At 48.6% G+C, this 21472-nt stretch overlaps 1 protein-coding gene across 3 annotated transcripts in view; it reads right to left on the bottom strand.

Annotated features, from left to right (window-relative positions):
• The window catches only part of EDC4 (enhancer of mRNA decapping 4), a 2544921-nt gene that overhangs the window by 2185753 nt on the left and 337696 nt on the right, over window positions 1-21472 (bottom strand). For all 3 annotated transcript variants that reach the window (XM_069603831.1, XM_069603839.1, XM_069603847.1), the window contains exon 6: window positions 10763-10913. In XM_069603831.1, the coding sequence (XP_069459932.1) occupies window positions 10763-10913 (151 nt within the window). The remainder of the gene's footprint in view (window positions 1-10762; window positions 10914-21472) is intronic.

Raw genomic sequence — 21472 nt, 5'->3', positions numbered from 1 at the left:
AGCTCATAAGTTTTATGTGCTATTGTAAAAACAACAATCTATGTGTGGACCCACAAAAATCTAATATAATTATTCTTGCGAACAAAAAAAAGGTACGACAGTTTACATGGAGAGTGGAAGATACGCCAATTATGATAACCACGGAACTGCCTTATCTGGGTCTTGTCATAACAAAAAAAAATGTCGTTTAAAAGAATAAAAGAAATTCTTACTATTAAAACTAATACCCTAAAATGTCAAATGAAAGTGTTGCATTACAAGATCTGCAAATTTTCGTTAATACCCCCTTTTGGAGTTTTACACTAAAAAAGTTGAGGCTATATTGTTGTATGGGGTGGAGCTTTATCTTTGTGATTTGAGCCCCTTATTAGATCAACTACAAGGGCAAATGTGGAAATACTCTCTCGGTCTACCGGCATCCATGCCTAATGCGATTCTCAGACATGAATTGGGTCTGAATGCTCGATCGGCCAAATACAATTGGAGACTACTGACCAACTTTGCCAAAATTTTATATCCTCCGAGAAATTCACTCTATGAAGATTTACACACTATGATGCTCAACAATAATCCCCCCCTCCATAGTATATTTGAAAAAACGTATGATGGGGATCATGGATGACATTGAGTGTCCATGCGAGGCTCTAGAGCTTTTTCAAGATAAAATCAAAAAGAAAGTTCTTGAATTGGATTGGGTGAATATCTGCAAGAAGATATCTACTCTTCTTTTCGAGAGTATTATAAATTTTTGCACAAACAAGAACCACGTATGGCATATTTAACCTTATGTCCCTGCCCTATGATATGTCAGACTTTCATGAGGTTTAGACTTGATTTGATATATACAAAGGTCAGACAGAAGCACTGGTTTAATCAAAGCATGGATGTTACATTGCTAACATGTCGTTTTTGTATGCAAACAGATGAGTCGCTTAAACACTTGTTTTTGTACTGTACTTACTTTGAGATTACGCGTTGTAAAATGCTGGAAGCTTTTGTAGATGCAAATACGATTGAGGGTCGGGAGTGGATTTGGACCAAATGCATGTGGGGTTCGTCGAATACTTCCATAATCAAAACTATAAGACTTGTAAATTTCATAGAGCATGAATTGATACACTGGAGCTAAGCTTATACCTTCTAGACTGAAAGGTAAGGGTATTGAAATCTGTATATACATGAATGCGAAAAACTGTACCTTAGTTCCTAAATGATCTATTTGAGGTACGCTCATTATTTGACAAGACCTTTCGGCCATGTTGTATTGTTACTACTATTGTTCTCTTTTTTAATCTGATTGTTTTTATGTTAAAGCGACATTTGTAAAGGTCTCGATATACTACTTTTGTTTTGTATCTCGACTAAAAACAAATAAAATAAAAAAAAATAAAAAAATTAAAAAAAACCATTACTGTTCTCTCTCTGGCCAGGGTTGCCATAAAGGTTCCCCTACCATCACATTCTCCTCATAGCCACCTCCCCCGCCCTGCCCCACAGGAGATCCTGTGTGACCTGCTCGGGAGCTGAAAGTCATCAGTCATCCAGCCTGAGAATTGTGACAGTTGGGATCTGAGGACCACCTGGAGGCACCTCATCCTATGGGGAGTTTCTGGCACCAAGAAATTGCAGGATGCCATGAGGCCCAGCAACCTCAGAAAATCGAAAGCAGGTAGGTGTTGGCTGTTTTGAAACCACAATCTGGTCACAATCTGCAAGATATGTTGAGCCCTCAACTCGAAAGGCGAAGCCTTTCCCGAAGAAGAGTCAAGGACTGCTCCAATTAAGTGCAGTTTTTGGGAAGGTGTCAACTGGGACCTGAAGTTGAGGGAGAAGCCCAATTTGTGGAAAGGGGGGGCAGTTGTTGAAAATGTTCTAGAGCCTGTTCGGGAGAACAAGCTTGGATCAGCCAATTGTCTAGGTAGGGAAAGATGTGAATCCCTCCCAGCCTTATATTTGCTGCCACCACCGCCATCAACTTGGTCAAGATCCTCAGGAAGAGGTCAGCCAGAAAGGCAGTACTCAAAACTGATAGTGAGTACTGACAATGGTGAATATCAGGTATTTTCTGTGCTTAGGATTTATCAGCACATGAAAGTAAGCATCCTGAAGATAGAGTGAACATCCAATCCTAGAGTTAAAGGGACTGGATGATCTGCGAAAGAGTGACCATCTTCAATCAGTCCTTCCTAAGGAACTTGTTTCAATGTCTCAGGTCCAAGATGGGTCACAGTCCTCTGTCTTTCTTGGGGAAGCAGAAAAAGTGGCGTACCAACCTTGGTATTGCTCTACCGTTAACCTTTCCCAGCACCTTTCTCCCGCAGGGAGAGAATCTCCTGTAAAAGGAGCAGGTGTGGTTCCCTAAGAGATTACCCGGTCATGCGACAATCTGGGGGCCTTTTTAGAATGAGACACAGTACCCTTGGAGTCACTGTCTGAAGTGCCCAAGCATCCAAAGTAATGTAATGCCATTCTTTGAGATGCTAGGTCAACCTGCATCCCACCGGAGTTCTGTGCGCAAAGCACTCAGAGGCTTTGGGGCTGTGGCAGAGGATAGTGAGGAAGTGACTTTCTGAGCTTTCCTTCCTCCATGGCCTCTAGAGCCATGTGAAAATCTGTTGCCTTCTTTGGCCAGCCTGACCTCTACCTCTTTGTCCAACAGAAAAGTAGAAGCAAAAAGAACACCTTCTCCAAGCCTGGGAAGGTGGATGCTGCTGCTGTTGTGGCTGATGGATGGCTGACTCCAAAGATTTTGCAGCCACCTTAGAAGCCTGAAGCGGTCATCAGCCTTTGATCCAAAAAGATTGGACTCAAAGGGCATGTCTAAAAGTCTTGACTGGACACCAGAAGCAAATCCAGACTTGTGCAGCCATGGATTAGCATGCTGCCTCCTTGCCATCACTAATGATGATAAACCCATCCCTTATCTCTCCTTCAGGTATGTTATGTGCTGCCTAGAAAATTACAAAGCATGTATGTTTTGCCAAGGCACAAGATGCATTAATGGCCTTGAGGGCCATGCTCCCAGCAGAAAACCCCCTCTTTGCCAACGCATCGTATTTTTTGTTATCCATATCAGGTGGGATGGTTGGGTAAGCAGCTGCCCTTGAAGCGGAAGTTGCAGACTGCAGTACCAAACATTCCGGAGTATGATGCCTGGAGAAGAAGTCCGGGTAAATCGGTGAGGGTCAATAGTTTCTCACCAACTCCTTAACCGCAGCAGGAGTGGTGTTGGGCTGTTGCCAGTTTTCCAAGATGGTGTTCTTGAGAGCTGAATGAAAGGGCAGCACTGGCTCCCTTGGAGCGCCTTTATCAAGGATGCCCACACACAAGGTCATCTTGATCTATGTCCTGTGCAGGATGCCGCCAGGCCAAATATTAAGTAACCATATAACTGTCCTGTATGCCGCACTTGGATGAGCAGTTATATCAGGTGTGGTGAATTCCACTTCAGCTGGAGTGTCCAAGCCTCTGGCTTCTTTAAGGCAAGTAGCCAAGTCCACCAAATGAGATTGATCTGAAAGCAACTCAAGGACATTAGGTGTGCCAATACGATCTTAATCCAAAAGGGTATGATGTCTCCAAAAGACTGGGAAACGTTTTTCATTGATTGCGGCTTACATTATCAAGTTGGAACCGAGGTATAGGACTTTGATGTCGATGACTTTGACGTTCAATCCTTTGATAATGAAGAGACTTGCCTTAGATGCTGTCCCTGTAGTCAACACTGTCAACGCAATTTGACTAGGCATCTCATTTGGTGCTCGGACTCTGGCTTTTGGGCGCCCAGGTCGAAGCCTTCGACGATTCCCTGCTGGCTTTTGAAGGCGCAGTGGAATCATTAGACTTTTTTGGCTCTTTCGAGGGACCAGGACGGGCCGCCTCCATCATTTTCTGACTGAACTCTTCCAAATCGGCTGCTAAGGCAGACTTATCTGGGAAATGTACCAGTCTTTTGTCAGGCAAGGTTCAGAGGACGAAGAAGGGAGTAGTTTCTTACCTGTAACTCCATTTCTCCAGCATTGGTATCTTTCATGGATTCACATGCTTAGAATATTCCCCGTCGTCAGACTGGGAACCCTCGGTACACATATATATAGTCATTTCCAATAGGAAAAACTTCTGCCCTATCCCCGTCTGCGTCCTCTACGGGGCCGCCCACGTACGCCCCGTTGGACGTGATGGTATATAAGCCCCGCCCCCGCGGGTCCCTTCAGATTTCGACCCCTCCAAGATAACGGGGGGAAAACTTGCTTACATACCAATCTTCCACATTGCAGTCCGGGGAGGCCGGAGGGCGCATGTGAATCCATGAAAGATACCAATGCTGGAGAAATGGAGTTACAGGTAAGAAACTACTCCCTTCTCCAGCATTGGATCTTTCATGGATTCACATGCTTAGAATAGATTGTAAAGCAGTAACATCAAGAAGGAGGTGAGAGTGCAATGTAACTTACATTCGTAGAGACACCCCCAAACACTACCGTTTACACCATGTATGTAAGCAACAACTTATTATACTGATACGAAACGGATTTCCGCCATACAATGCTATGTCATATGACTCAGTATGCACCCCTTGCGCACATATCTACCCAACCACTTAAGTTTAGGTCAATAAACTATGCACATTCATGTATACACTCTGAAAAACCAGCTGAGGCCAAATAATAATAGGCAGCATTCTTCTTGAAACTTTGGCTTACCTCATTGAAAAAGGTGGCGAAGCACTGCCCTTCCCATTTGTACCTCATCCGCGTGCTGCTTTTCCAGGCAGTAGTGGCGCGTAAACGTGTGCGGAACAGACCATGCCGCCGCCTGGCAGATGTCCGTCAGCGGAATTCCTGCCCATAGAGCCACGGAGGAAGATGTCGATCTCGTGGAATGGGCTCTGGGACGATGTAGTAGAGGTCTCCCGGCCTTGGAATGACACAGGGTAATCGCCGAGGAGACCCAGCGAGCCAGACCTTGTTTGGAGATAGCCTTACCCCTAGCCGAGGGGCCGTAGGCGACGAATAGCTGTCTGGTGGCTCTGATATCTTGCGTTTTTTGCAGGTAAAATTTTAGCGCCCTTTTGACGTCCAGAGTGTGAAGAGCCTTCTCCGCCGTCGACGAAGGAGATGCAAAGAAAGTAGGGAGTACCAGGGTCGAGTGCTTATGATAGACCGACGGTACTTTTGGGATGAATGAAGGGTTAGTTGATAAAATAACTTTGTCCTTAAAGAACCTCAGATATGGAGGGTCTATGACCAGTGCCTGTAGTTCCGACATTCTTCTAGCCGAAGTGATGGCAACTAGGAACGCGAGTTTCCAAGATAGAAATTGTAGAGATGAAGAGGACATTGGCTCAAAGGGAGGCTTCATTAAGGCAGCTAGAACCGTGTTCAGACTCCACGACGGTGGGAACCGTTTTTCCGGAGGGAAGGTTCTAAACAGACCCTTCATGAAATGCTTCACTAGCCTGTCACTGAATAGTGGAGGGGACTGTCTTCTTCTGGTAAATCTCGAAACAGCCGCCAGGTGTACTTTGATTGACGATGATGACAGTCCGCTCTCCGCAAGATGAAGAAGATACGGGAGGATTTGCTCCGGAGTTACTTCCAAAGGTTGTATATTTTGTTGTGTTTGACCCCATATACAGAACCTTTTCCATTTGCTTACATATGATTTGTTAGTGGACGGGGCTCTGGCCGCCTGCAGAATCCTTCGGCAATCAGTCGAGACTTTTAGGTTCCCGAACTCCGAGAAGTCAGGAGCCATGCAGTTAAGTTCAGGCTGTCCGGATTGTGGTGCCACACGGTCCCCTCGTCCCTGGACAAGAGGTTCGGTACTTTCCTGAATGGTATCGGCTGATCCAGCGACAGATGAAGGAGGTCTGAGAACCATGGTTGCCTCGGCCAGCGCGGGGCCACTAGGATGACCCGGCAATTGTACCTGTGGATCCCCTGGATCGTCCTCCGTATGAGGGGAAATGGAGGGAAGGCGTAGAGGAACTTGCCTGTCCACGGAAACGAGAACGCTTCCCCCAGGGAGCCTGTTTGGGGCCATCTGCTCGCGAACTGAGCACATTTTCGGTTTCTTTCCGTGGCGAAGAGATCGATCGACGGGGTCCCCCATCTTTCGAAGATTTCCCCGAGTTGAGTGGAGTCCAGCTCCCACTCGTGTATTTGTGACATAGTCCTGCTCAGGGAATCCGCCTGTAAGTTCTTCGCTCCCGGTAGGTGGTATGCCACTAGGGAGATGTGGTGTTTTAAAGCCCAATGCCAGATCTTTTGAGCTTCCTTCGAGAGGGTCCTGGATCTGGTGCCACCCTGTTTTATCAGGTAGAACATAGCTGTCGTATTGTCCGTGAGCACTCTTACTTTTGACCCCTTGATGTGTGGGAGGAAAGATTTCAGGGCCCATCTCACCGCCCTTAGCTCCAGGACGTTGATATGTAGGCGAGATTCGGTCGACGACCACCTGCCTTGGGTTTGGTGACGTGACATGTGTGCTCCCCAGCCCGACAGAGAGGCGTCTGTAATGATGGTGTTCTGAAATTCCGGCTCCTGCAGGGGGACCCCTCTGTCCAGGTTGCGCGCCACTTTCCACCATCGGATGGCTTTGATAACTCGTTCGTCGTCGACTATTATCTTGTCCGACCAGCGGCCTGTGGCCTGCTTCCAGCTGTCTGATAGGAACTCCTGTAGAGGTCTCATGAACAACCGGCAGTTCGCGACCAGGTGGATGCACGATGCCATGGAGCCGAGGAGAGCCGCATATTTTCTTACTGACAACCTTCTCTGTAAACGAAGTTGGCTTGTCAGGTGTTTGATCTTCAACAACCTTTCCAGGGATGGTTTCACTAGTCCCGTGTGGGTGTCGAATTGAGCACCTAGGAACTTCAAGCTCTTCGAGGGCTTTAGTGAAGACTTTTCGTAGTTCACTGCAAATCCCAGACGCTGTAGCAGTCGCAAGGTGGTCAATAGGCTGTCGTTGGTCGACGCTGGGGAGGATCCCCTCACGAGCCAGTCGTCGAGGTACGGGTAAACGTGATGCCCTTCCTTCCGCAGCCAGGCTGCTACGGGTGCTAGGCACTTTGTAAAGGTTCTTGGGGAGGACTTCAGGCCGAAAGGGAGCACAGTAAATTGGTAGTGTGTTTGGCCGACTAGGAACCTCAGGAACCTCCTGTGGTGAGTGCGCACCGGAATGTGAAAATACGCATCTTGGAGGTCCAGAGACGCCAGGAAATCGTTCTTTTGGACCGATCTGATTACCTCCTGTAGAGTAAGCATCTTGAACTTTTGACTCAGCAGGGTTTTGTTGAGGTCCCGTAGGTCGAGGATGGGGCGCCACTTCCCGTTTGGTTTCTTTACTACGAAGCAGCGTGAGTAAACCCCTAAGCCTCTCTGTGAAGCAGGGACTAACTCGATGGCGCCTTTTTTTAGCATGAGCGCAACCTCTCGACGCAAGACGCTTAGGTGTGGTTGAGACAGGCGTATCGGTGGACGTCTTGGAGGTCTGGATTTGAATCTTAGGGAATGTCCCAGTCTCACCGTGTCCAGAACCCACCGATCTGTCGTAATTGACTCCCATTCCTCGACGCAACTTGACACTCTCCCTCCTAGAACGTCATTGTTGATCTTTTTGTTTTCCCGTCGACGACGAGTAAGTGGGACGTCTCTTAGAGGCCTGGAAATTTCTGCGTCGGGTCGAGGACTGTGAGGCGCGTCTATAGCCTTGGGACGGATATGAAGACCTCCCGAATGCTCTATCCCTGGATCCCGCAAATCGTGCGTTTCCCGTAGCTCCTCTAAAGGGGCGAAAGGAACGAAAGGGCTTACCGCTTTGGAGAGAGCCCAGCGAGCGCGCCGTCTCAGAGTCCTCCTTCATTCCTTTCAAGGCCTCATCCACCTTTTCGCCAAACAGGTGGTCACCTTCGAAAGGCATGTCGACGACCTTATATTGCACCTCGAGTCTAAAGTTGGTGCACTTGAGCCAGGCCTGGCGTCGTAGAACCACTCCGTTGTTAATTTGTTTGAACCCCGAGTCTGCCAGGTCCACCGCTATATTGATAGCATGGTTCGAGGCTTCTTCTCCTTCACGAACCAGGGACATAGCTGATTTTCTGTGTTCTTCTGGGAGGTGGTCCAAAATGGGTGCCAGTCTGTGCCACATCTCCCTGTCATACCTGGCCATGATTGCCAGGGAGTTCGCTGCTTTCACTGTTGACGCTCCCACTGACAGGATCTTCTTACCGAAAGCGTCTTGGCGTCTAGCTTCGGAGTCCGGCGGGGTAGAGCACTTATGCTGGGCCTTTGCCTTTCTCGTCGCCGCCGCCGATACCACCGAGTCAGGCGTGGGTTGCGCAGAGAGGCATTTTGGCGTCGAATCTGGAACTTTAAATTTTTTCTCTACGCGGCCTTTGACCGCAGGTTCCGAGAATGGATGCCGCATGGTTTGGACGCCCTCTTTCCATACGTGGTCCAGTATCGGTATCGAAAAAACGGAACGCCTATTCTTGCCCATGTGGTCAAAGAGGAAGCAGTCCTTCTTTTCTTCTTGTTGGGTCAAACCGAACTCCTTGCAGGCCTTTTCCATCATGGAATGGAAGGCCCCTATGTCATCCGGTGGAGATGGGTGAATGGGACTTTTCGGAGGATCCACCTCCACATCCGAAACCCATGACGGGTCTCTCGACGGCGAGAGGGAGATATCAGAAGCTGACCCCTGTTCAGAGAGGGAGTCCGAGAGCTCACCTTCTTCCTGGACTGTTGGAGCAGTTGGGCCCACGACCGATCTAGTCGGGCGGTGTGAAGGTCCGGGCTCGTCGACGAGGGGAGTCGTCGGAACAGGTGGGAGCCTTTCGTCCAGGGACTTCAAGAGCGAGTGTAAGGAGGAAAGTACCTCCATGGAGAGAGTAGCCTGGGCGTTTGGAGGCTGGGTGAAAACTTGAGAGCAGGTTGCACCAGAAGGAAATCTGGGCCGTAGCCCCAGGTCTTCCGGGCTCACTATTCTGAAGCCGTCGTCTTCTTTGGAGGCGATCGAAACTGCCTGTTCTTGTAGCAGTGTGTCGGGTAGCCCCATGTCGAACGCTTCTGGCCTCCAGGCCTGGAACTCCGTCGACGAGGGAATCGTCGTCGACGATGAGCCCGTTTGAAAGGAGGGGGACTGTGACGGAGTGGGCACTTGGATCGTCGCCGTCGTCGTCGACGGAGGGCCTGCAGGTGGCTTAGGCGGTCCCGCCTTCGCGGAGCTCTCCCTGCGTTTATCCGCCTCTCTACTCGTAGCTGATCTTTTTTGATCGCTCGAGGAGGATTTTGGCCTGTCCTTATCTTTCTTCGACGAAGAAGAAGAGGAAGATGATTTCTTCGTCGATTCTTTCGATGAGGCCTTAGAGGAATGACTTCGAGGCACGTCCTTCTCCGTAGGTCGTGATTTTTTGGCCGGAGGTTCCGACGGATGTGAGCGTCGGGAGGCTTCTGATGTTTTCGCTGAGGCGATACTGCGCACCGATCCTACCTCCGACTGAGGGTACGCTCCAGCGCCGTCGTTCAGCCACGAGACCAGTCGCCGATTCCGGTCCTTCAGGGTTTTTTGGGAAAACCCCTTGCAGATATCACATTGGTCCGCCGAGTGGTGGGGGTGAAGGCAGTAGATGCAGTCAAGATGGCCATCCCCTTCATAAACCTTCTTTAGACCGCACGTGGCACACGGGCGGAAAAGAGGCTTACCCGACATTATTGCCAGACCAACTAACAAAACTCGTAGGAGTTAGAAGCGGACCAAACAGACAAACTCGCAGGAGTTAGAAACAATCGATAAGTATTTGAAGAAAATACACGAGGAGATCCCACTATCTTTGGAGACGGTTGAAATCTGAAGGGACCCGCGGGGGCGGGGCTTATATACCATCACGTCCAACGGGGCGTACGTGGGCGGCCCCGTAGAGGACGCAGACGGGGATAGGGCAGAAGTTTTTCCTATTGGAAATGACTATATATATGTGTACCGAGGGTTCCCAGTCTGACGACGGGGAATATTCTAAGCATGTGAATCCATGAAAGATCCAATGCTGGAGAACAATGGTGTCTCTTCAATCTTTTTCATCAAGGCAAGGATTAAGGACACAAATCGCTCCTAGACCTCGACTGCTTAAAGTGTTGGGAGCGTTTCTCAGACTCTGAGGTGATTTGTCACCTGTCAAACTTCTGCCTTCAGAAAATTCCCTCTTCAAATGAGTAGTGGAAGGAGATTTTTGAAACCGACCGACCTAGGGCTAATTTCGACCTTCTCACTTTCAAGGCCTTGGTAATTATCGACTGGCATTATGACTTTGTGCTTCTTACCGAGGCACCAGAGGCATATTCTGTGTGGATTTGTGATAGACATCTTCGAGTCCGCACACCTCTTAAAATCTGCCTTTGGAGTAAACATACTCAGAAGAATACAAAGAACATGTATCAAGAATCACTGAGGTGAGTTGAACTGAGTATGCAGTGCATGCTGAAAAACGGAAGTGAGGCAATGGGCACAGTGCATGCTATCTATGCCATCATCAACGTTACACACAAGCACAGGGATGGATACCGTTGAGGGTCATCGACTTTATACCACACAGCACCCTCTGCTGTCCAGACTGCAAGGAGGATATCTGTATATCAAAGATGAGGAATCCGTGGGAGGACACAATCCAGTAGATTGTCTATTTTTAGATACAACCATACATAAGAGCAGTTTGGTTTAAAACAAAGCGTGAGGCAGCAATAAACCACTGCTTCCTTACCCTGTCTTCATGCAGCAATGCTAGTGTTTGGTTTCCTTCCTCCAGGGAACTGTCTTCATTCTCTTCTGGGATATAAGGACACCAGATGATTCTACGGAAGTTATTCAGAGGCGTGTTGTCTGGTCTTTTTATATGGGTCCAAATCTCATCTCTTGATAATTTAGTTAAAGAAACTGAGGTAAAATTAGGTCATCAACATGTATACAGTTCGGTAACAATTTGTACAAAAAGTATTAGGATACAAAAAATTATTAAGAGTAGAAAGCCAGCCAGCATCCAATTATGTCTGTTGTTTTTACAGGTCAAGATACACAGGCTCACACATCTCATAATTCAAAAAAGTACAAAAGAGCAAAACAAGAGATACTCTGCTCCCTAAAATGAACAAATTAGGAAATGCATAGAATATTTCAAGGCCATTGCTTCTGCTTCCACATGTGGTATTCCCATTCTCCCACTTCCACCTTCCCCTATTCTTCATTTAAAATTAATTTTTAGCTTACATAAGTAAAACATGTTTGAATAATGTGGTCCTAAAGGTAATCTACACAGATTTTAAACAGGGAACCACACTAATGAGATATAGGGGTGGAAAGTAGGGCCAGTATTTTCTCGGACGCCATGATCTCCCAAACTTTTCACCATCAGATAATCAAATTAGGTCCCTGTAATGACTGTAATGACTTCAAAAATCATGCCTGTAGAAAGTTTTGCAGCAGTGAACAAGCGTTTTGGGAGACCACCCTTTCATGGTAAACCCGGGAAAAGCCAGTTTAGACAAACTCAATCAAAGTAAAGCAGAAAAACAGCAAGACTTAGTCTCAGGAAGGGTATTAGAATGGTCAAGGGTTACAATGGGTCCATACGGAGCAGGACCAATAATTCTAAGTACACAGTTAAGTATAGACATGCAATTATGTTATTTGGGCTTTAAAATGCACACTAAGCATGGAAAACCTCTAGTCCAATATGGCCGCACAAACCTTTATAAAACAGATATATACGTTCACTATCAGACCTAAAATAGCATTTGATTAATTGACCAGTGAAACGCAGTTAAGTACTCAGTTACATTAGAAGAACAAGTTACTTCTTACCTTGTAACGTTCTTTCGACGGGATGTTCCTCCGACGTATTCCTCATCTTAGATATATCCTTCCAGCTCTGCTGGCCTCGGAAAATTTTTTCTCCAGAGGGCGCTGCGCGTCGACGTCCCTCGAGTCGATGACCCTCGACAGCCGCCGTATCGACGCTCGACGTCATCCTGCCTATAAAGGCCGCGCGCAGCGTCCGTTGCTCAGTTCCGTTTTGTGCCCACAGTATTACTGTCTGGACTAGACTAATCACCCTGAAGGAGCGTAAGCTGCAACAACAAGGGAAGTAAAACTGCGGGGATGGATGGGAGGGTCGATGAGGAATACGTCGGAGGAACATCCCGTCGAAAGAACGTTACAAGGTAAGAAGTAACTTGTTCTTCGAAGGGATTGTGTCCTCCGACGTATTCCTCATCTTAGATAGGCTCCCATAGCAGTCTTCTATATTCGGAGGAGGGAGTACTGACTTCACGCTGTCTTCTATTGGTGAATAGAATGCAGTACAGCCCTTCCAAACCTAGTCTCTTGAGTAGAGGAGGAATCCAGATTGTAAAAACGTGTAAAGGTATGGACAGACGACCATGTAGCGGCCGCACATATGTCTTTAATCGGCACGCCTCTTTTGATGGCCGATGAAGCTGCAATACCTCTGGTCGAATGAGCCCTAAGGTTTTGAGGGGGCTCTTTCCCTGCCAGTTTATAACATTCCAGAATGGCTAGAATGATCCATCTGGAAATGGTCTGCTTAGTTATTGGTAACCCCAGCTTGTGACCTGAGTAGCCTACAAACAGCTGGTCTGCCTGTCTTATCCTGGCTAGTCTACTAATGTAAAAACTTAAAACCCTCCTAGGGTCTAGTCTGTGTAACCTCTCTTCCTCTTTCCCCGGGTGAGGAGGAGGATAGAAAGATGGTAGGGTAATCTTCTGAGAGATATGGAATTCAGAGACTACCTTTGGGAGGAAATTAGGCTTCACTTGCAGGACAACTTTGTCTTTGTGAAAGATTGTATGAGGGGGTTTACAAGAAAGAGCTTGTAATTCGCTCACCCTTCTAGCAGATGTAAGTGCTATTAATAAAACAGTCTTAAGGGTAAGGAATCTTAACGAACAAGAATGGAGAGGTTCGAAAGGTGTCCCCATCAGGAAAGTTAATACTAAGTTTAAGTCCCATAGGGGAACTTGGAATGGTCTTGGGGGATAAACATTGGTTAACCCCTTTAGAAACTGTATTACCAAGGGTAATTTGAAATAGGATGGTTCCTCCGCAGTACGCTTAAAGATAGATAGCGCTGCGAGATAGCCCTTAATGGTGCCAACTTGAAGGCCTGAATTTGCCAAATATAGTAGGAAGGACAAAACCATTGGTGTACCACATGAAAATGGGTCGATATTCTGTTCTCTACACCAGCTGCAAAATCTGTTCCAACGGCAGCGGTATAAAGACTTTGTTGCTGGCCTCCTTGCCGAAAGCAACACCTCCATAACATCATCAGGGAGGTCCCAATCCTTGTACCTCATCCGTTCAGAAGCCAAGCGTGAAGGTTGAGGGTTTTGATGTCTGGATGGAGAACCTGACCTCCCTTCTGTGAGAGTAGGTTCTCTCTGAGAGGAAGTCGAATTGCAGGGCAGATGGACAAGTCTAGAAGGTCCGGGTACCACGTTCTCCTGGCCCAATCCGGGGCAATTAGGATCATGGTTCGCCGGAATCTTCTCAACCTCCTGATCATTTGAGGAATGACAGGGACCGGTGGGAACGCGTACAGAAGCGGAAACTCCCAGTCCACTATGAACGCGTCTCCCAGAGCTCCTCTCGGAGGAAATTCCCTTGAGCAGAAAAGGTCGCATTTCCTGTTTAGGCTGGTGGCGAACAGATCTACCTGAGGGGTTCCCCAAAGGGCGAAGATCTCTTGAAGGACTTCCTGAGCTAGCTCCCACTCGTGGGAGACTGTGTTCTGCCTGCTCAGAGCGTCCGCTGTCAAGTTCTTCTCTCCGGCTAGGTGAACTGCCGATAGAGAGATTCCTTCTTGGATTGCCCAAAACCAGAGCTGCATCGCCTCTCTGCACAGGGGTAGTGATCCTACGCCTCCTCTTTTGTTGAGGTAATGCATGGCCACCGTGTTGTCCGTCATTATCAGGACGTTCTTCCCTTGTACAACTGGCAGGAAAGCCTTCAACGCAAGTTTGATGGCTCTCAGCTCTAGCAGGTTGATGTGTAGTCTGGACTCCGATGGAGACCAACGACCGCTGATGGTCAAGTCGTTGGCGTGGGCTCCCCACCCCGTGAGTGAGGCATCCGTGACTACTGTTATCTCCGGCCAGGGTTGCCAAAACTGTTCTTTCAGAATGTTCTCCTGACAGGCCCACCACTGAAGGTCTCGAGCCACCCTGCCGGGAACCTGAAGAAGATCTGTCATTCTCCCTGAGAATTGTGACCACTGAGTCCTCAGTGCCCACTGGAGGGATCTCATTCTCAGGCGAGCCTCTGGCACAAGGAAAATGCAGGATGCCATGAGGCCTAGCAACCTCAAAAAGTCGAAAGCTGGGAGACGTTGGGCATGTTGGAACTTGGTAACCATCTGTAGAATATCTTGAGCCCTCACCTCTGGTGGCGAGGCTTTTCCCAGGGAAGTATCCAGGATCGCTCCTATGAACTGGAGTCTCTGCGATGGTATCATTTGAGACTTCTTTAAATTGAGGGAGAAGCCCAGCTTGTGAAGGGAGTAGCACACGTGATTTAGCTGGATCTGAGCTTGCTCCGGAGAAACAGCCCTGATCAGCCAATCGTCCAGGTAGGGGTAGACGTGAATCCCTTCCCTCCTTAGACTTGCAGCCACTACCGACATTAACTTGGTCAAGACCCTCGGGGCGGAGGTCAGCCCAAAAGGCAGTACTCGAAATTGATAGTGAGATTTGCCAATTGCAAACCTCAGGTATTTCCTGTGTTTGAGATGGATAGGCACATGGAAATAAGCGTCCTGAAGGTCCAGAGATACCAACCAGTCCTGAAACTGAAGGGCCTGGAGGATCTGAGAAAGAGTGACCATCTTGAATTTGTCTTTCCTGAGGAATTTGTTCAATTCTCGTAAGTCCAAGATGGGTCTCAGTCCTCCGTCTTTCTTTGGAATGAGAAAGTAAGGGGAGTACCAGCCCTTGTTCCTCTCCGCTACAGGTACCGGTTCTATGGCACCTTTCTCTAGCAGGTCTATAATTTCCTGCAAGAGGAGCGGATCTGGAGCTTTCTGAGAGCTGATCCCCGGTGGATGACTCTGAGGTATACGTAGGAAAGGTAGGCAGTAACCTTGGGCAACTGTTTCCAATGCCCAAGCATCTGACGTGATAGCCTGCCATTCCGTCAGATGTTGAGTCAACCTGCCTCCTACAGGTGTCCTGTGAGGGAAGTCCTCAGAGTGGTTTTGGGGCGGCTGATGCAGATGCCGATGGTAAAGAGGCACCTGCTGTTGCTGCGGCTTTAAAATATCTACCCCGTCCACCTCGGGTAGTTCTTCTTTGACCCCTTTGAGCCTGTCGTCCTCTACCTCTTCCGAATGAGGAGTAGAAGCGAAAGGACTTGCCCCTCGCAGAGGTTCCTGTGGGACGAAAAGGAGTCTGACGGATTGCAGCTCCTAGGGATTTTGCTGCTGCTTTTGAAGTTTGCAGTTTCTCTAAACTGTCATCCGCCTTTTTCCCGAACAAAGAAGAGCCATCAAATGGCATGTTCAAGAGCCTGGCTTGCACATCTGGGGCAAAACCCGACTTTCTCAACCAAGCGAACCGCCTGGTTGATGTACTTGCCGCCATTGCTCTGCTGATACTGTCAGCCGAATCAATGCCCGTCTGGAGGGATTCGCACATAGCGTCTTTACCGTCCTGTATAATATTCAGGAACGCATCCCTTTCTTCTCCCTCCGGGATGCAGTCAGCCGCTGTAGAAGCACACTCCCAAAGTGTATGGCTGAACCTAGCAAGGGTGCAAGTAGCATTAACAGACTTTAACGCCATGCTACATGCTGAAAAGACTTTCTTAGCCATAGCATCATATTTTTTATCGTCCCTGTCCTGTGGGACAGTAGGATAAGCCGTCTTGACGTCGGTAGAGGATGCTGCTTGTACCACCAGACTTTCTGGGGATGGATGTTTAGACAAGAACTCTGGGTCTGTGGAAGATACCCTGTACTTTGCAGACAGTTTTTTATTTACTGCTGGTATTACATGGTTTCCCAGTTTGTCATGATCTTTCTCTGAAGAGCTTTATGAAAGGGCACCACTGGATCCTCTTGTGGGCCTTTGTCAAGAATATCCGTGAGGTCATCTTGCTGGAAAGATTGTGAAGGTATAGACCACCCCATGAACTCTGTAATCCTGGCCATTAAGGTTCTGTAGGGGGTTTCAGCATGCTCCCCCGGGTCTGGCTTAGCAAAATCCACCTCAGGGGAAGTGTCTAAACCACTTGCCTCATGTAAAGAATCATGAAGATCCTTTAATCTGCGCTCTTCAGAGGAAAATTCCTCTCTAACTGGGGTTACAGGTCCCTGTAACTCAAATGTGTCTTGTTCGGACAAATCACCCTCTTCTAAAATTGAGGATATAGTTCTCAATTGTTCTGAACTAATAAAGGGAGTAAATCCCATTTCCAAGGCAGAGGGTGCTGAACTTGTCATTATTGGCCTCGAAAACGTCGATGTCGTTGACGCCGACGTCGACGTCGAAGGCTTCGAGCGTGGCGTCGAAAACAGAGGTGGAGGCCTCGAGGACCACGACAGAATTGGAATTTTACTCGACAATATCGACGCCATCGACGTCGAGGGCCTGGGGATCGTCACTGGATGTGTGGTCACCGTGACTTTTCTCGGCGTCGACGCCGGTGTCGAGGCCGGCGTCGAGTCGACAGACCTGTGTGTCGAAGGTCCCTTCGACAACGGCGTCGAAGACCTCGACGTCGACGGAACCTTCGTCGACGGCGTCGACGGAACCTTCGAGGAAGGTTTGGAGGTCATAGTCCTACTCGAGGGTTCGAGACGCGCTCGAGAGGTTTCTTTCGCCGGGTACTGCGACTCGCAGCGTTTTTGACCTTCGGGTCTTTCGACCAGAGCATCGCTCTCGGCAGTCTTCGAGGGGGTCGAGGCCGCTTTCTCGAAGACGCTCATCATATTTTTTCTGAATTCCTCCCATTCAGCCCGGGAACTATGTTTCGTGGGGCAAGGGATTCTTTTTGGCGAAACAGAGGAAGAGGAAGACGGAGAAGGGGATCTTCGACGTCTCCTCTTCGAGTGTTTCGATTTCGAGGAGTGACGAGACCCACTCCGAGACCTGGAGCGTGAATGGTGACGAGGAGACGAATGTCTCGACTTCGTCGAAGAAGAAGAAGCTTTAAAAGTCGTACCTTTCTCCAGCTTCCCCCTACGCTCCTTCAGGGCCTTAGCTGTCATGGACATACAGTCCTCGCACTCCGAACAATGGTGTTCGGCTCCCAAGCACCACAGACAATTTCTGTGAGGATCGGTTAACGACATCTTTTTCCCACAATCTCGACTTTTTGAAGCCGGATCGAGGAGTTGTCGGTTCCGACGAGGAAGCCATCGAGTACGGTATCGAATAACTCGAGGTAAATAGTACTAAGAACTGAGCAACGGTATTCCGAGGCACCGAGTAGCGCGGAAAAACGGAACTGAGCAACGGACGCTGCGCGCGGCCTTTATGGGCAGGATGACGTCGAGCGTCGATACGGCGGCTGTCGAGGGTCATCGACTCGAGGGACGTCGGCGCGCAGCGCCCTCTGGAGAAAAATTTTTCCGAGGCCAGCAGAGCTGGAAGGATATATATCTAAGATGAGGAATACGTCGGAGGACACAATCCCTTCGAAATATGGATTACGAAAAACAGCTGACAGCAGACCTAAGCCTGCACACAACCCTTGTTGACCTGACCAATTACTTTATCCCAAGTAAAGACTGCTGTTGGTGGAAAATAATAAATCAAACAATAAATCACCTAGCCATAATATATTAACAAGGTTCTAGAAAGGTATCCGATTAGCCCACTTAAACTTTCAACCAGAGCACGACCAATCAAAAATGTTGGAGCGGTGTGCTGCGCGTAGATCATTTCTGACACTCAGTACTTTCTTTCCTTCCGTCAGACGCCTTCTCAGCATTACCCAAGCCTGGGGAGGGCAAACAACGGCAGGGTCTATTTAGATGGTCCCGGAGGGATGGGAGGGTGGGGCGAGTTGATCTAGGAATGGGAGAACCTGCTGAGGATCAATCTGGGAGAAGGGAATGGTTCAATCCTCTAGACACCAATTCGAGGGGGGGCTAGAGGCCAGTTCAATTCGCCCAGATGGGGAATGGGAGGAGAGGGGGAGAAGGGAGGGTGCAGAGGTGGGGAAGGCGATGGAGGGAAGGGGTTCAGGGACGGAGGGGAGTAGCAGGGGAGGGGGGTTATGGATGTCAGCCCATCAGGAGGCAATGAGTACAGGAACACCCTTGGTATAATGGCTAGCGATAAGTCTCACACTCATCTCTCTCAACATTAGTGGGCTAAACAACCCAGCTAAAATTTAAATAAATAAATGATTACTGGTAAGAGATCGGCCCGATATAGTAGCACACCAGGAAACCCACGTCCACACACGGGACAAAGACAGGTTAACGATTTGTAGATTCACCCAAATTTACCAATCAACACACACACCAGCAAGAAACGGGGGGGTGGGGGGGGTACTAATAGCCCTGAGGAATGATCTAGACCTTACAGTCGTGGATACTGATGGGGGCAACCAAGGGAAATACCTAGCGATAAACCTAAAGGGGAAGGGGGGCTACAGAAATGTGCAAAGGCCCCCAATATCCCAACGGGAGACTTCAACATGGCGTGGGACCCTTCAAGGGACAGGAGCAAGAAGGGCTTAGCTACACATGGGAATCCCTCGAGAGCGCTCCAGGATAAAATACAAAATCTGGCCTTGATCGACGTCTGGCAGGAGGTACGTTCTATTCACATGTCCACCGCACACACTGCAGGATAGACTATGTATGGGCCTCTCGGGGTCTCTGGGGCAGGGTTAAATGGAAAAGTGTGCAGACAATTATACTGTTAGACCATGCCCCCATCAGACTGACAATGAGGAGAAACTAAGGTTCCCCAGCCCTATGCAAATGGCAATACCCAGCCTTCCTGTTCAGGGATGACAAGCTGAGGCAGAGCATTTTTGAAGTTAATAAAGCTGTGGACATGTTGCTGCAGACACGGTGGGACGCATTTAAGGTGACAATAAGGGGGAAGATTTGAGAAAATTGTTATTGTTGTTATTGTTATTGTTATTTTGCACTTATATAGCGCCTTATATACCATTGGTATGGTCTGAAGGCGCTGGTAGGTTGAACGCCCTTGGGAACCGAAGTTCAGATCAGTAGAGAGAGTAGGGATAGTCAAAAGGTGCGTGTGAGCACCGGATATGTGTGCAGCTTGTGCGGTACACGTGTGATAGCTGCTTCTTATCGGTAGGTGTGGTGGTTGAGAGATCAGGAGAATGTGTTCGTTCTGGCGGGATTTATCCGGAACGGATGTGGCTGCGTTAGGCCTGAGGAAAACGCCTGGCTGGGGGTGTGGGACCAGCAGTGTTTACATAGAGTGATGTGGAGTAAGCGGTGGATGTTCGTATGAGAACAGTTATACCGAATGGTGTCATAGTATCTCTGTGTTCTAGTTGAGTGGTGATGTAAGGAGAGAGTAAGCGTGGGGTGTGGTGTGATGGGTTATATGCTCTTTCAGTGTGCAAACTTCTAAAAGCAACTTTCCCAGAGAGGGACTGGGCGAACTTCTAAGTACAATTTTCCATGCAGAGTCTATTGGGAACAGTTCTAAAATCATTTCGTTAGAGAGGGTATTGGGCTCGAATCCGCAGTCATCCGCCCTCCACAGCCGTCCGCCCTCCACAGCCGTCCGCCCTCCACAGCCGTCCGCCCTCCACAGCCGTCCGCCCTCCACAGCCGTCCGCCCTCCACAGCCGTCCGCCCTCCACAGCCGTCCGCCCTCCACAGCCGTCCGCCCTCTACAGTCGTCCGCCCTCCATAGTCGTCCGCCCTCCATAGTCGTCCGCCTTTCACGGTCAGCCGCCATCCACACTCATCTTCCAAAAGGTATCCGCCCTCCACAGTTATCCGCCCTCCACAGACAACCGCCCACCACAGACAACCGCCTTGCACAGTTATCCTGTGCTTCGGCGTTCTTCCGCTCTTCCACACCCTGTCGCTCCCTCATTTAGTCGCCGATACTTTTCTCTATTCATTATGCGCATCTGCTCTAGACGTTCTTCTGCTCTGTATGCTCTCTTCGATCAACAAGCTCTTTCGCTCTGTATGCTCTTCCAATTCTCCACCTTCCTCCACTTTCTACACATAGCCGCTCTTCATACTTGGACCGCTTTCTACAGTCAATTGGTTTACATACTCATTCGTCACCCCCATCGATTTTGCTCGTATTATTTATCGGGTCTCCAGACCCAACCGTCTGCCAGACGTACAAGTCAACCGTTTTCATCCTACACATTCATTTATATTTGTCTAGAATCATCTTTAATCGTTCGTCCTTCTCAATCATCTGTTCATCACACTCATCGTCTTTCCAAGCTCGTCCATGCTCTATTATTCTTTTATCAGTGGTCAATTTGTGTTATTGACTTCACTGTTTGCATCTTTATTACTCGCTTTAATTTCTTTTCTGAATATTAGATACAATACGTTTTTTTTTTTTTTGCATTTGGTTTTGCTTTGGGTGCTTCGCTGGGTCGGTGTTATTTTGATGATGCTAGAACGGAACCGGTAGGTTTTAGGGAAAGAGCCAGGTTTTCAGAAGTTTGCGGAAAGCTGTTAGCTCCTCGGTTAGCCTGATGTGGGGTGGGAGAGAGTTCCACAGGGTTGGGGCTAGGGCTGAGAATGATGCTCCGCCTAACCTGACTGAGTTTGTCTTAGGAATTACTAGGAGGCCGGCTGTGCTTGATCTGAGGGTGCGAGTGGGGTGATAAGCTATTAGTTTTTCTTGAAGATATTGTGGTCCTGTTTTATGTACTGCTCGATGGGTGAGGCATAAGGTTTTGAAAGCTACCCTACGGGCTACTGGTAGCCAGTGGAGTGTCTTGAGGGCTGGGGATACGTGGTCTCTTGGACCAAGCGCAAGTAGCACTTTGGCCGCCGCGTTTTGTGCTCTTTGAAGTTTGTTCATTTGGTAGGCATGGATTCCGAGGTATAGGGGGTTGCCGTAGTCCAGCCGTGAGATAATGATTGATTGTACCGCAGAGACTCTGTTAGGAAATGATAGATATGGAAAGATGCGCCTAAGGTTTTTGAGGTGGTAGTGGCAGGACTTTGAGACATTGTTGACTTGGCGCGAGAGTGTTAGGTCAGAGTCTAGGGTGCATCCAAGATTTTTTACTGTGTTGGAGGGTATCGGTGGGTTGCCCATGGCGGTTGGCCAGGGTAGAGGATGCGGGAGAAGATCTGGGTTGCCGCACACCATGATTTCTGTTTTGGAGGGGTTTAGCAGGAGGTGGTTTTGGGTCATCCAGCGTTCAATGTTAAGGAGGCAGGAAGCCAGGTCAGGTTGTGAGTTGGGATTTGTG

Source organism: Ambystoma mexicanum, chromosome 1p, assembly GCF_040938575.1.
Source record: "Ambystoma mexicanum isolate Mex_15411 chromosome 1p, UKY_AmexF1_1, whole genome shotgun sequence".
Taxonomy (NCBI): Eukaryota; Metazoa; Chordata; class Amphibia; order Caudata; family Ambystomatidae; genus Ambystoma; species Ambystoma mexicanum.
The sequence above is the reverse complement of the archived record's forward strand: the minus strand, read 5'-3'. Positions and strand labels throughout refer to the sequence as shown.